The sequence below is a fragment of the Dicentrarchus labrax genome, unplaced genomic scaffold (genome assembly GCF_905237075.1).
Source record: "Dicentrarchus labrax unplaced genomic scaffold, dlabrax2021, whole genome shotgun sequence".
Lineage (NCBI taxonomy): Eukaryota > Metazoa > Chordata > Actinopteri > Moronidae > Dicentrarchus > Dicentrarchus labrax.
Genome location: NW_026136709.1, coordinates 1,314,812 through 1,331,497, shown reverse-complemented (window position 1 = coordinate 1,331,497; position 16,686 = coordinate 1,314,812). Strand labels below are relative to the sequence as shown.

Genomic DNA, 16,686 nt, shown 5'->3' with positions numbered 1-16,686 from the left:
CATGTTCCTACCTGGAGTCCTTATTCATAAGTGCTTCAGTGATTATTACAAAAATAGAGATTTGAAGGGGCAACAGAATTAGACCTTCAATGCATTCTTATCCTCTCTCCTGATGGGAAAGAAAGCCTGACATGTTATTGCTACAAAGGAGAATGATTTAATCCAAACAAAGGGTGGTAGTTTGACACAATGCAAATATACATTATATGTGTCCCCTTGTTGCTAACAGTAATGTTAGTTACTGCTTTAAACAATCAGCTAATCAAAAGAGACTAAATTAATCAATTGATGATCCAGTTAAAGCTGCATTCATCCATTTTTGGCCACTAGGGGGCAGAAAAAGCATCAAAACAACCTAAAAGAGACAGAGCCACTACAAATCACTAGCTAATTATGGCTAACCTTTTTATGGTTAGCCTACTTTCACATTCAGCAGACACAGAGCAATATATCATGTTTTGTTTAAACTTAATTTAAAAGTTGATATTTTTATTAGAGAGCCTCAGTAAAGAAGTGACAGAGGTCTTCGGCTGTATGCAGAACCAAGGACGCTGCCGTTCATGGCTGACACCTTAACCCCAAGGGCACCAGGGCTCCTACAGTATTTCCAGAATCCTTAAAGTCTCTCTAACCAGCTGCATAAGAAAATGTATGTATATAATACATATATGTATTATATATACACATATATATATACATATACAAATGGGTTATGTTACAAACTGGGGCTACTAGCCAAAACTATAAATAAATGCAGGTTTAAGTCATTACATTAGCTGTTTCAGCATGTTCATGTGTTTGTTGCTTTTCTGTCTTTTATGTTATTGTAATGTGCTTCTGCATTTTGGGAAATATATTTGTTTGCTGTTTTAATTGGGGAAACATGAGAATATGGATAGCATATCTGTTTACAGCTGGTATTAACATGCATCCTGGGTGATCAGATCACAAGTGGACAGTTCTAAATACAAGTGTAAACGACCACCAAGACACATTGTGAGCCGATCGCTCAAACCACTTGCTGAGGTGGTCTGGGATGCAGTTAACCACATATCTTTTGTAGTGTAAGCCCTAATGCGTCTTGGACCACAGTGAAGAGCCACCTACTCAACTGACGTCCTGTATGTTCACATAAAACAGCTTTCTATTTGTTTCACTGTAATGCAAATTATATGCAAGCAGGTTTTTGTGAACAGTGTTTTAACTGATCAATTAATAACTGCAAAATCCCCAGACTCCCTTAAAGAAACCGCTGTCTACGACAATGTTTTTTTTTTATAAAAATTCGGCAAACGTCCAAAAAAAGTTCCCAGCATGTTGGCTACCACTGTGCAATATTTTGTTAACAGGAATAACGTACATGTTTATTTGCATATAGAGCAGGGCAGTGAGATCTGATCACAAGTGGCCACTCAAGACGCATGTGGAGACACAGGTGTTGTGAATATATTACCTGACACACAAGTTAATGCCATATGTAAACAGACTCCAGTACAGAAAGACTAGTTACATGAAAAGAGCAAAAAAGTACACCTTGAAATAATTTCAGTGCTCTATTATGTATTCATCCATCATGTATTTAAGATACAAAAACAAAAGGTGGTCAATGTTAAAGGTCCAGTGTGTGACATTTAGGAGGATCTACTGTCAGAAATGGAAAATAATATCCTTGGGGAAGGCCTTTATTAGTGTATAATCACCTGAAAATAAGAATCGCAGTGTTTTTGTTACTTTAGAAAGAGCTGTTTTTATCTACAAATACAGACGCAAGCAGCGTTCAGTTAGTTGCAATCTGAAACTTCACCACTAGATGCCACTAAATCTTACACACTGGCCCTTTGAGAAGTTACTCCCTGCATCCAGTCTTCAGTTTTGTGCACACTGAAATAAATTATTTGAATCTGCAGAAGACAACAAACAAGACACTTTGTATGGCATCAGATTAATGTCATATGTTGCGAGCACAATAAAACATGCTCACAAGCAAATTATATTAGATCCCAATAGTTTCTGTTTGGGGAAATCTTTTGTTTGTCACTCTAGCCTACTTACCTTCTGTATTATATATATTAATTTTTGTATTTTTAAAAAAAGGCAACAGAAGCTGTCATTCGAGGTACAAGAAGGTCAGTCATAAGTGCCTACCTTGGTTTCCACCCCTAAATGTTTTGTTTCTCGCTCGAAAGCTGTTTGCACAGCTCTTGTTTGTTGAATTTGTACGCAAGGGCCGTCCACACCAAGAACAATAACTATAAAAATGATGTGACTAATGGGAAAAAGGATTAAGTTATGATACTGATTACTTCAGTATGTTGCGCAAAAAACAAAAAGAAAAACAGTTTCCAAGAAGAGAAAAATTAGGAGAATTTAACATAAGAGACAAGACAAATTTTATTCATAGCTTGATTAAAAAAAGAGGACATAATTAAGGTCTTCAGGGATCCCATCAGCGCTAAAGAGTGTTTGGTAGTATGTCTCAGTTAAAATGGCGTTTTTTTACGTGTGATTTGCAGCCTAGTATTTCGTTATATAGGCATTTAATAAGTTGCATACCACAATATTGTTCATCAAATCACTCTGAAAAAGATCCCAACCATATTGTTCGCCAATGAACAATTTAGAAAGATTTTTAAAAAGATACATTTATAGTCATGGTTATAGTTATAGTATATTTGGCGTGGCAGTTATATTTCTTTATATATTTTTTTCTAATATGTTTTATCGCACTTGCAACACATGACATTCTGTTAATGTGAAGGAATAGATTGATTGATTGCTTCATAAATGTGACTATTAATGACCAACATAGTGTTTTGTGTGGAGTTGAAAAAGTCTCTCTGGATTGTGATAAGTTCAGGCTTTCTAATAGACAACTAATAAAATAGGAATATGAATAACATTTATATGTTAAAAGAAATGCATTATATCCTTTATGAGGGACAGTAATCGAAATGGAACTAAAAAGCCAACCAGATTCAAATAAAATTATTCTTTCATGTTTAATGTTACACTGAGCTACATGATAGAAATAGAACAAAACAAAACATTTCAACAACAAAACGTGTAACCTCGCCAGTGATGATCAAAGGCGTCCATGTCCTGATTGGCTGTGAGATGGAACCACAGAGACTGCCTTGCCCCCCAGTGTGAAGGCAGCCCTGCATGTCTCTGTGTCTCTTTGATACTGAAGACACAGGCCATGAATAAATACTTTCTCTGAGAAAAGAGGAGGAAAAATCTCAACTGTGGATTCTCTTACATCACTCTAACCTGATTTGACACAGCAGAAAACATCAGATGGGACACAAGAAGAACTAATTATATCTGACTATAAACGCATACAGCAAAAATCTCAGTTTTGGCCTGTGAGTCAGACTGACCTTTGTATTTTCTTAGCTTTCATATGAAAAAAGGAAAGCAAATTGCATTCTTTTGACAGTGGGTTGCAGAGACTGTGTGCTCTTTCCACCACGTCCGTACCTCATGTACAGTGTTGGATTATTATACCTGCACCATACACCCCATACCTATTTTTAACTACAAGAAAAAGAGAAGATACAAAGGAAAGAAAGAGGGAGGTGGTGATTGTCTGGTGCGGCTTTTGTTAGAATCCAGAGCATACAGTGTTTCATTGGTTGAGTTAAATGTATACTTTACACACACACACACACACACACACACACACACACACACACACACACCTATACACTCCTGTACATATACCCTAAACCCTTGTAGAGATGTCTCAGTGACACATGAACACAAAGACGTGAAGCTTTGCAGTTTTCCTAATTGCTACTTTGACCTGAGCTCATATTTATCAAAATTTCAAGAATTATACTTAGAAGCTGCAGTAGGTCATTTTTATAAAAATATAATTTTTGTCATATTTGCTGAACCTTTCACTATATCCTAACAGTAGTACATGAGATAGATACTCTGTGAAAAATCAGGTTCTTCTGGGACTCAACAATCCACTATCTTTCTTGGCTCTGAATGGTTGTTTTAGTTCAAGCCCTGTGGATTCTCAGAAATGCCATTAGGAGCACTAGGAGGAGCCAGAGGAACCTGATTTTTTCACAGCAATAATGACAAAAAAAGTTATTTTTTATAAAAGTTACCTACTGCAGCTTTAAGGAGTCCTTAATTGATAAAGTATTGCACTCCCAAAAGGTTCAGGGACACACTTTTTAAAGCAAGCATTTGTAAAGTTTTATTCTTGCATGGATAGACCTGTGCCTGTTCTAAAACACAAAGGGACTAAGGCTGGAATTGTGATTTTTCAAAGACAGAATTCAGAGGACAGAGGAGTCAGCCACACTTGGTGCAGACCTTAGTGTCAGGTTGCACCACTGTCTCCTCACTGCTGTCAGTAGGCAGATTAAGTAAGATTTAAGTATATATAATTAAATAAACAGCCATAACATCTAATATGAACAACCCCTGTGCATGTTTACTCACATACAGCATAGATAGCCCTGACAAGCATCCTCCAACTAATAAATAGGACTGAAATTATAGGGAATTGCTTTAAATGGAGATAAATGAAAAACAAGGGAGGAAACTCTGCTCCTGGTATGCACTGAGAAAACATAAAGAGGGGAATCTAGAAAAAACAGATAAATGAAGAGAAAAAATGTATGGAGACTGCAAACAAAATCAATTCCAGCCTTAGAGTCCGTGCAGTACAGGAAGTGGCACAACAAAATACACCAGCGGACCCTTTGAAATAGGTGGTGGCTAACTACCTTGGGCTAGCTGGTGAACTACTCTAACTGCTGAGCTAACTAGTTGGGAACTAGCAGCTAGCTCCACCAAGGCATGTTTGAGGGCTCGTTCAGAGCCAGTGCTTGATCTCAAACCAGTCTCAAACCGGGTCTTGGCCAGGAAACGGATTCCTGTGCTGGTTCAGAACAAAGAATGACTTATTTCAGGGACTTGGGGCACTTTGTGTGCAAAAAGCTATGTACTTATTAGCTACACAGATACATAACACAGATGTTACAAATGTGACATGAAACAGCTAGTGTAACCTTCGTGACAATAGGTAATATTGATATACAGCCACGTAATGACGTGGCTCTATATAGCAGGAGGCTGTGGTCAGGTATCAGGACCAAAACCTCACGCCACAGTTCTTTCTGTCTGCAGCTGATCTCATTAACAAGGCCTGAGACCCCCACTGACACTGACGCTTAAACCCACCCTGTATATATGCATCACAATAATGTCTGTAAGTACAGTCCATTACCATTTACTTCTGTTGTTTTTATCTTGCACATTGCAAATGTCAATGTCACACTATACGCACATTTCTGTACAGCTCTTTAATCATTTATTTAAGTATCTGGCCATTTTGTACATGTTCTCTCTCTCTTTATACTGTGTATAGTGGTAGTAGGTTCATATAAAATGAATATGCTAAGCTAATATGATAACCTCCTGTATTTTGGATGGTCTGTCTTTTTGTTTCTTCAGCAGCGGCTACCTAATGCTGAACTGCAGTTGTGCTCATAAGTTTACATACGCTGGCAGAATTTGTGATTTTTTGGCCATTTTTCAGAGAATATGAATTATAAGAGAAAAACTTTTCTTTCACTCATGGTTAGTGGTTGGGTGAAGCCATTTATTATCAAACAACTGTGTTTACTCTTTTTAAATCATAATGACAACAGAAACTACCCAAATGACCCTGATCAAAAGTTTACATACCCTGGAGATTTTCCATCCTCACCTGTGATCTGTTTGCTTGTAATCAGTGTTTGTGTATAAAAGGTCAGTGAGTTTCTGAGCTCCTGACAGACCCTTGCATCTTTCATCCAGTGCTGCACTGGATTCTAATTAAGAAGTGGAAAATGAGGGATTCTGTTGAAACCAAACCACAGTCAGGTAGACCAACAAAAATTTCAGCCACAACTGCCAGGAAAATTGTTCGGGATGCAAAGAAAAACCCACAATTAACTTCAGCTGAACTACAGGACTCTCCTGTAAAGTGGTGTGGCTGTTTCAAGATGCACAATAAGGAGGCACTTGAAGAAAAATGGGCTGCATGGTTGAGTCGCCAGAAGAAAGCCATCACTACGCAAATGCCACAAAGCATCCCGCTTACAATACGCCAAACAGCACCGAGACAAGCCTCAAAACTTCTGGGGACCAAAATGGAACTTTTTGGCCACAACCATAAACGTTACATTTGGAGATGAGTCAACAAGGCCTATGATGAAAGGTACACCATTCCTACTGTGAAACACGGAGGTGGATCGCCAATGTTTTGGGGATGTGTGAGCTACAAAGGCACAGGAAACTTGGTCAAAATTGATGGCAAGATGCAGCATGTTATCAGAAAATACTGGAGGAAAATTTGCACTCATAAGCCCGGAAGCTGCGCATGGGACGTACTTGGACGTTCCAACATGACAACGATCTAAAACACAAGACCAAGCCGACCTGTCATTGGCTACAGCAGAATAAAGGGAAGGTGACTGAGTGGCCATATCAGTCTCCTGACCTCAATATCATTGAGCCACTCTGGGGAGAGCTCAAACGTGCAGTTCATGCAAGACAGCCCAAGAATTTACAGTAACTGGAGGCTTTTGCCGAGAAGAATGGGCAGCTTCATCATCTGAGAAAAAAAAGTGCCTCATCCACAAAAGACATCAAGCTGTCATTGATGTTAAAGGGGCAATACACGGTATTAAGAACTGGGGTATGTAAACTTTTGATCAGGGTCATTTGGGTAGTTTCTGTTGTCATTATGATTTAAAAAGAGTAAACACAGTTGTTTGATAATAAATGGCTTCACCCAACCACTAACAATGAGTGAAAGAAAAGTTTTTGTGTTATAATTCATATTCTCTGAAAAATGGCCAAGAAATCACAAATTCTGCCAGGGTATGTAAACTTATGAGCACAACTGTATATTGTTGCTTCAGTCATTGTTCATGATATATTGAACAGTATTCTCCTAGTCGCTCCCCTAATATTGTACTCTTAAGCAACTTAAGAGCCCTCTGGAGCTACATTAGCTGCATTTTAAGCCAAAAGGGGTTTTTGTCCAAAATTTCACCTTAAATAGTTTGATAAATATGGACCCAGTAGTCAGTGTCACATTCTGATATCCACAGCAGTCTTCTGGATGTGATAACAGCAAAAAGAAAAATCATAAAGAGAGGATTTTTAATCTTTCTCCCTGTTTGGACACTCTCACTCAACTTTCTGACTGGTTCTCCTTACAGCCATCTTATTGGATCAGTGCTGTTCCACACACAACCTAACCAAACCATGAGACAATATTTGACCTCGGGAGAGTTGAGATGGTGCACCTCAGGTCTTCACTTGTTCTTCTAGTGTCCCACACAGTGTGTAACAAGTCCGCTCCGTGGTTTCCCACACAACAAGCTTCATTTGGGAGGTCAGAGTCTAACAAAGATTGTGAATAAGTGCATAGATGGAGAAAGCAGAAGCAACCTGTTCCCGCTGAGTTACTGACTCTTCTTTTTTTTTTCCTTGAATACAAGAAGCTGCAAATAACAACAAGGGCCCAATAAAGACAACATAGAACAACATACCGCAGACCAGACACACACAGAGAATGGGTTTAGCGCTGCGCTCCGGTTAATTGGATTGGACGGTGAAGAGCGTGGATGTCCAATGGGTCTGCCACACGGCCGACTCCACGTCATGTGACCTCAGCGAAGGCGATGTGATTCTGCAGGGAAGAAGGATCAACACAAAGGGAGAGTCAGGACAAAGGATAGAAGGAATTCAGGTTGGTCTACCAGGACACTTTTATTTGAAAAAATCACTCTAGTAATTTGAAGCTGGGGTTATTATTTTTATAGTTTTATAGTATAGCTTTTTTTTTTTAGTTTTTAGGAAAATCATCAGTCAAATGCGTATAGAAATATCATGGCATGACTTGTAGAGTTCAGCCACAACGACATGCTCTAACTCCCAACCTCGTCAAATACTGGTGCTTGGTCAGTGGCCCTCTGCTTTAAAATGTGACACTGTAGGTACCCTCTTGCGTCAATTCCATGGAAGTTAGTAATAATAAATATGAAATGTCATATTTGAAGCGGAGGGCCACTGACCAAGCTGAAGTATTTGACGATTTGGGAATGAGACTGGATTAGCCACAAATATATCTATGTGGCTGCTAGCATTAGCTCAGCTGGCTTCTCTGATCACTTAAGATCCAGACGTCCGATGACTAAAATCATTCATCCGGTTTAAATCTAGAGTTAAAAAGCACCAAGATCTAAACAGTGGATGGTAACAATGTGGCTTCAAACTGGATAAAAAGTCAATATATGACAATTTCTGGCAGACAACAGGGATATGATGCTATTGACAGATGACCGGTGAAATGCAGCGTTACCTGAATAAAGGTATAAAGGTTCTCTGAGTTTGAACATTTGGGATTATGTAAGTACAAATCTCAACTACATATAGAACATAGCTCTAGAGTTTATAGACATTTCACGTGGAAAGAACCCCATAACTTCAGAACACACCATCATAGTGCTCTAGTCATTGTAATGAAGACCTAAACATATCAAAGCATTTCAAATAAAGAGACCTAGGCCTGATTAGTGACTACCACAGCATTTAAAACAATGCCAGCAAGAGGCAGAAGCAGGGGAGGGTTGTTTGTAGATACTAGAAGCTTTGATTTTCTAATGCAACCTCAGTGTGTGTCAACAGTAGGGAGGAAGGGGATGAAGATGAAGGCCCAGAGAGCTTTTCTATCTGCTTCCTCAAGCAGCTAAGCAGCTAAGAGGGAGAGGAGAGGATGTAGGGTAAGATTTTATTTTAAAGGCATCTGTCAACTCAGAGTGATAACTGCCATTTCATCTGCGTATGCCACTCATAAATGGTATGTCACTCATGTTCCCCTGTGAGATACCACCTCCCACTGGCAAAACAGTCTTATATGCTCATGCTGAGGGATTCTCCACTTTGACTAGAGGTTTGACATATGGAATATCATAACAGCATGTCACTGGTGTCTATAATAAACTGGTGGGAATTGGTGTGTGCCAGCGGATCACCAGGAAAATGCTGTATCATATGAAAGCAGCAGTGACAGGTTTTCCATCATCAGTGTTGCCTTTAATGGCATCCTTTTTATCACTGTCAACTTTTGTCATATCTGTGAAATCTTCACGTAATATTTTGTCATTTTGCACCAATGAGTAAGAGAAATGCCTGTGAAATCCACAATGAGTTAATCTAAACTATTTTGCAGTAGAATGCTGTGTATTCAATCATAAATCAAAGAAATCACGTCACTGGTGTAGACGTAGCAAATTATATACTGTATAAAATCATAGTAACCAACAATGAGCAGTAGAAAATAACAGTTGTAACAATGTAATGTAAAAAACAATTATATACTGAAAAAAATCACAGTAAGAATGATGTTCTGTAGAAAATCACTGTAACCATGTAGTGTCAAATCATAGTAACCGATAATGTGGCGCAGGAAATCACAGTCCAGTGGCAGCAGGGTTGCCCGGCAATTACTGTTATTTTTACAGCAACCTTACTGTAGTTAAAGTTGTTATTCACTGTGATTCAAGAATACAGGAAGCACTATATTTTAAATTCAGTTGCACATTTTCCAGGATAATTTTGTAATTTATATAGTAGATTACCCAACTGTGTGAATTTTCTGTATTTGGAGGAAATCATATATAAAAGCTCAGCAACATACATTAGAATGCTTTCTCAACTGGTGACTCAGAGTGTGTGGTTTTATTTTGACAATCTTCCACAAATGTCTGTTAATTGAAAACCGGCCTAACTTATTTTTTGTGTAAACAGTTATTACTATTATTATTATTATTATTATTATTATTGTGCTTTCCTGTATCGTGGCTGATAATATCATTATCATAATTATTATTCATCATCAATCAACATCATCATGGCTGTTATCATTATTATTATTATTATTATTATTATTACTCGTATTTCAACTATTATAGTTGTAACTGTAGTTGCAAATGCCCACTTAGAGCCAGGGTTTGCTTGAAGTTTTCTGCCTTTTAAAATTAAGTTTTTTCTAGCCACAGTCGCCAAGTGCTTGCTGATGGTGGGAACTGTTGGGTCTCTGTAAATAGTTCTAAAAAGAGTTTGGTCTAGAGCTGCTTGATATGAAAAGAGCCCAGAGATAACTTCTATTATGATTTGGCACTATACAAATAAAACTGAACTGAATTATGACAGTGGAACATGACTGACATATCATGTACCATATAAGCACCATAAGCCAGTGACATACAGTACCACTCAGAATCAGCGTGACATGTGGCATACTTTCCATCTCAGCAATGCTGTATTTTTATCTGACCAGCACACCTACCCACTTGGAGAACCACCGATGAGATGCAACCAGAATATGGCTCAGCCGCATCTCGAGTACATGAGGGGTCACACAGCATCCATAGGGAAAATCAAATAACTGACCTCCCCTCCGGTTCTAAAACATACTCCATGATTTAGTTGTACTCAGTACAGTTGACGGTTAGCAATCTGTTGAGGTTGCCAAATGATTTGTCTCCATTTTCATCCTTTACAGGTCTAATTTTACTAAGGAGAGATATTAGCATTTATATTGGAATTAAAATCTCCCACATGTGGCAGTTTTCTCCTGTTGTGTTTCTCATAAAACAATCAATAATTCACCCTCCAAAGCAAGAACGTGTGATTTCCTCCTGGGTGTTTAATTGAAGCAGATTCTGAAGCAGACGTGGTGCAACAATCAGATCAAATCATTGATTCCTTCATTTATCTTTCAGGGAAATCATACTAAGCCAGTGACAAATGTATGGGTATGGAGTCTTCCAGCATGATGTAAAGACATAACGTGATATTGTTCCACCCCACCAAAAAAGAAAAAAAGAACAAAATAAAAGCGTGGGATTCATTTTTCGCTGCTCCGAGGTTCCTTCCTGCCCTGGCATTTTGTTCACTGTGGCTTGTTTAGCTTCCAGGCATCTTTAGGCTAGGGCTATTTTTAGAGCAGGCAATTTTCCACCGAGCTTGTTGTAACCGAGGTGAGGGTGTGAGATTCTCTGCTCTTTGTCAGACAACTGAGCGCAGGATCTCTCAGCAAGAAGCTGTGAATTGAATCATCAGATAGGAGTTGTGTATTTTCAACGTTTTGCTGCTAAATGTGTATCTTGATAGAGGAAGCAGCAAGAAAACACAGCAGGCTAGAGTAAATAGAAACACACTGACATCTGGCTTCATGAATTCTGGAGATGTGCAAACAAAAGTTTCACTCAGATGCAAAAAGAAAGGAGAAAAAGCACTTCAACCACATATGCCAAATACTCTGGACGGCGTTACGTTCGGCTGAATCAGCCTTATCCTCTCTTTGGCTTCATTGGACACAAACTGGTTTGGTTGCTGTGGACCAAGATGGCTACCAGCCCAACAGATGGGTAGTCAGTGGGCCAGCGTTTGACCAATATTTGTACATTTGTTTAGGGGAAATTCCACTTTTTAACACCTTGGCTCTTATTTTTTGTAGTTTAGTTCATCATTTCTATCAGTCATGAAAAAACTGTACTCCCCAAAGTAATAGCTGAGATCTGGGAACATAGTGTCAATAAAATGATCTAAACCACTTTATTTGAAGGTCAAACTTAAAGTGAGAGCACCTGAAATGTGGAATAAACCCTTATTGTACAGGAAAGCAAACTGAGGCTCAACCTTCTGAACTATGAAGATATAGTGATAGATATACGTGAGTCTAATAAAAAAGCTAAACTATACAAGGTTAAAAACTAAAACCAAACTACCTACACTGTTAGTCTTAAATACAGAATAGATTCAAGGCTAAGTAGTTAAAAAAAAAGTTTTAAAAAAAGTAAGGATTAAAAGACCAGAAGTAGGAATGGGGAAAGTGAGCTGTTATGCCGTGCTGCCATTCTCTGTGGCACCGAAAGTAGTCTACAGACAGTTTGGGTCATAATTTAACTGATCAACTGGTTTTGTCTGCACCGTGTTCCCAAATCTCACCAATTAACTCGACTATAAGTCACAATGTTATTGGAACTGATAGGAATGAAGGACAAAAGATTTGTCTCAGTCTGGTCGAGTATTCAGCTCAGCTGTTAAAGTGATGAACACAGTCTTCTGATTACCAAAAAAACTGATGTCTAAACTGACAAAAAATAAGACCCAAGTTGCAATAAACCAATTATCCTGACAAGCCGAGATAAATACTTTTACATGTGAAACCACTGGCTGATATTGTGTGGTGTTATTATTATTTAATGCAGTATGTCCATAGAGTTATGTGTTAGGATCAGAGTTCCAGTGATAGCTGTTTCTTCACATACTGAAAGTGCTCAAACCTTATAAAGGGTCTGCTAACTAATGATTGTATCCTATAATAGCTTCCCCACTACAACATCTGGAGCACATAACATGGACCAGATCTGCAGAACAATATCAGCCAGTCGGTCCAATTCAAATGGGGAATTAAAGGTAAGGCAGAAATGTGTCCAGAGATTTGGCAGAGTTCAGGTTTTAAACCACTTTTTTAAACCAGTTTTGTTGCCTTTTATTTCTGAGACGTTGGAACCAGTCAAAGCCCTCCAGCCAGTGCAGGAAGGCCAGGAGACGCCCCTTAATGTAGGAAGACTCTTCGTCTTCATCATCCGTCTCCTACAGCAACAGCAGTGTGTGTAGGTGTTATCAAAAATTAGACACTGCTATCTGTTCTGTCTTAGGACTAATAGGTGGTATAGTGCCAGAAAAGAACAAGAACTGTTAAGATAACAGTGAGAGCAAATTCTAACTTTCAGAAACACATTAACTTCTAGTCTATCCATACATTATATAAATGTAAAGTCTGATAACAGGGTTAGACCAATATGGATATCTATGGAATGTTATAAGGAGTTAGGTCTAGACCTGCTCTATTTGAAAAGTGTCCTGAGATAACTTCTGTTATGAATTGGCGCTATACAAATAAAATTGAATTCAATTCAATTGAATATCTAGGCAACAATCCTTTAATAATTACAACAAGCTTTTTTATTTTTTTCTATCAGGGACTCTTAGCTACTGTCCTCTTTTATGCTGTGCATTGGGGGGACTTGGGATTGGCCATCATTATCTGAATGAAAATGGGTTCTATGGCTACCTACATGTCACCCCTTTGCTGACATGCCCACTTTGTGCTAACCCCATGGACAAAAATAGGCCAAAGCCATTTCTTTTGCATCTGGTATAAATGTTATTTTCACCCAGTGTATTTGAATATTTCTGAGTACTGGGGTCCATAAACAGTATTGCAATTGCATAAACTGGGAATGACTGACAAGCTGAGACACATACTTCTTGCCATTGCTGAATGTACATATCTGCTCAATAAATAATTTAATTCAAATAACAGGGGTTCATGAGTGGGTTGTAGGGGGTCCCCAGCAAAAGGAGGAATAGAATACTTTAACTTTTATCACATTTTTCCCTTGTTCCAAGTTGGAACAAGGGAAATAGGGTTGGCTGTTTTTATTGAATTTATAGTGATCCTGGTTTTATCACTGATTAACTATGAAAACTTTAATATCTTCAAACCAGAAAATAACTCTCTTTAAATGAAACAGTTTGGGAATCATTGATGTAACCAATTCTTTTTAAGACTAAATTGATTTATACAGTGGTATGATTTTACTTGCTACAGTTTATGTTGCTGAGAAGACTGACACCAGCATCATGTGTCAAATAGTTTTGAGTGACTGTAGGTGACACCAGTCACTTTACATTTAATGTAACCTTTCCAGATGTTCTGCTAAATCATCAAATGTCAGTGGAGATTTTATTGTCCTATATCCTATTATTATTCAACCTATCCTACAAAGCAGCTTTGCCAAATATAGTTTGTAGGACTTATTATTGCTCGCTCCATTATGTTTATTTGTTCTTTTTCTTTCCAAAGCTCAGGGCTTTGACACCGAAGATTGAGGTTCACATCCTTTGTCCCACCCATTAGGTCTGTATAAATAAAGTTGGCACAGGAACATGACATCCTGACTCTTTGTCTTATCAAAAAAGATTGGCTCAGGTGTTTTTTTAATCAGAGAAATAGCTTTCAATACACTAACCGGGGGGGGGATTGAATCACTGAAGATGTGGGCAGCCAGTCAGAGGTCTGAAACTTTGGAATTACTTAAAATCTAGAATAAATTACTGAATCTGTATGTGTAACCAAACACTCAAATTATTTGCACAAAAATTTCAGAACTGAATATTATAATTGTGGCAACAAATAAAGCCAACATGGAAGTAACAAAACTGCAGTTCCTCTTCCTCCATCTTCATAAGTCCTCACAAGTCCATAAGGCCATACAGCAGAAATAAACATGTTTACAGCCTGGTACAAAATACTGTTTTGGTCTCTATAGATAATTTCCCTGTTTCATGTTAACTGTACGGGGGGTGACTTTGTATATTACTCACCCGTTTAAAATATATTGAGGCTTAAAGTTATGCATGATTACGCATTAAGGCTAGGGTTAGGGTTATGGTCACTTTGAGTCGCAAGTGGGTGCCATCACGGAGTCTATGTTTATTGCTATGATTTCTATGATATATATTACTAGCCTTATGAGCATTGAAAGAACCATATTGGTCTAAAGCTGATATACAGACACACAGTACTGCAGCATGAAAACGTGATCAGACTTTTTTCAGGGCATATAAAGGTGTGTATTCTGAGTGCAGGTGTGTTGTGCTGACCTGTGACGCGATATACTTCTCCAGAGGACTCTCCATTCGGCCCATGTTAAGCATGGCTGTGTTGGGCCGCTGATCCACTGGTGACTCCTCGCTCAGCAGCAACTTGCCTTTGAAGTTGTGGACCACACACACCACCTACAAAACACACACAGCGAACTTAATACACACATAAATAAAAATGAACCCACAGCCTAGTGATACACACACACACACACAGGACACAGATGTGTGTGTAAATGAATTTCAAGGACTGATAGAGATTCCTGAGCGGTTGCCTGGATTAACAGAGTAACCCAAGTATGTAGGTCACATATGTGTGTATTGACTTTTTCCTGAGGGTACTACTGTAGCTATGATGGATGTGGGTGTTGCATGAGCTGCTCTAATAGGGAGTAAAACGTGGCTTTGAGGTTCAAAATGAAATAACCAATTTCAAGTTGGCTGAGCAGAGAAGAGATGCACAGAAACTCTGTGAAAGGACTGGAGTACTCTGCAGTGCATCACATATCCTACAGAGCAGTGCAACCTGGGAACTTATGGAGGTTCACAAGCAAACTTGAGAGAAGTGATTAATCTGAAACACATTTCTATTCTTTCTCAGTTTTGGTCCATGAGCCAAAGGCCAAACTGGGAGTCATACACCAACTGAACTGGGATTAGAGACGGGATTTACACGTTTCTATTGATACCAATACCATTATCATTTCTGCTTATCAGTCTGATTCGTTGTCAATTCTCTAACTGATTCCTAATCAGTTTTATGTGTGGAAAAAAAAATGTTTTTATTCTAAGCATTATCTCAGAGTCTGAACACTGTGTTTTTTATAGTAGTTTGAGTTTCTCCATTAAATAAATACATGTTTTGGACTGTTTCTTCCTCTCCAACGTCACTCTTGTTGCAATTTTCCAGCAGCGTAGACACAAGTTTGATGTCATTGAGGCATACGATTCTGATGGATTGAACAATTTGGAACCAGTTCTCAACTGGAACTGCTATTCTTTCTGGTGCAACAAATATTGTTTTACACTAATTTAGAGACATTGTCTGAATATATAGACGTTATACCTATTAGGAAGTCAATACAACTCTGGTAACTCAAGATCAATTAGGAGTTCTGTCGCTAAGCTGAGTGGCTTTATTTTTGTTGTGATTAAGCCCTATTTGCACAGGATTAATATTATCAGGGGACCTCTTGGGGAGATTGTAAAGTAAAAATTCCACCAAAAATTACCTACCATATTTCAGAAAACACAGAAGTCCTGTGATAATATTCGTCTCGTCTGAATAAACATCTCTGTGATTTGGAGTTGTATTTTTTATTTTTGCAAGGGGTCGGGTGGTATTTTAATGTAACAGAGCAGAATTTAACGTGGAGCAGCAGTAGAAGAAGTCCTGGACCTGAAACACATTCAGGTGATGCATGTATAATAATATCAGTTACATTATTTTTACAGTGAGCGCAGCGATTTCTGCAGCTGTCTCCGGTGTTCTAAGTCTTTTCTCCTCCTTTCAGCAGAGAGATTGGTCCGTAATGAAAATTGCAGAATTGCAAACACCATAGTTTGCATGGTTTTAGTTTGCAAAGATGCACACACAGAGCTCTATAGACTTTTAGTCAGATTTTTCCCTTTATTAAATATATGCACCTTCACACAGCAGCAGAAACCACATGTGCAGCTTTAAAATGATTGAAGATTTACTTTAGTAATGGGGATTAATAAAGTAAATCTTCTTCTTCTATAGAATAAAGTCCCAGGTAGCACCAACTTTATTACTGACATATGAATTGTGTTTTTATCTTCCTATCAGGATTCCTCATGTTAATCTGTCTGAGCACCAATTTTCTATTTATTTGTCTAAATTAGAAGGCTCCATTTATGAGTTTGATTTCCAAAAACCACGTTGTTATGCACCACAGCCTATCT

General features: G+C 38.3%; 1 protein-coding gene across 6 annotated transcripts in view; it reads right to left on the bottom strand.

Moving 5' to 3' along the window:
* Positions 1-2,069: 2,069 nt before the first annotated feature.
* The window catches only part of LOC127369174 (phospholipid phosphatase-related protein type 5-like), a 131,249-nt gene continuing 116,632 nt past the window's right edge, over positions 2,070-16,686 (bottom strand). For 5 of the 6 annotated variants that reach the window (XM_051410278.1, XM_051410274.1, XM_051410275.1 and 2 more), the window contains 2 exons: positions 14,761-14,895; positions 2,070-7,708 (listed from right to left, as the gene is read on the bottom strand). In XM_051410278.1, coding sequence (XP_051266238.1) covers positions 7,679-7,708; positions 14,761-14,895 — 165 coding nt within the window. In that variant the 3' untranslated portion in view covers positions 2,070-7,678. The other variant, XM_051410279.1, reaches the window with a different exon arrangement.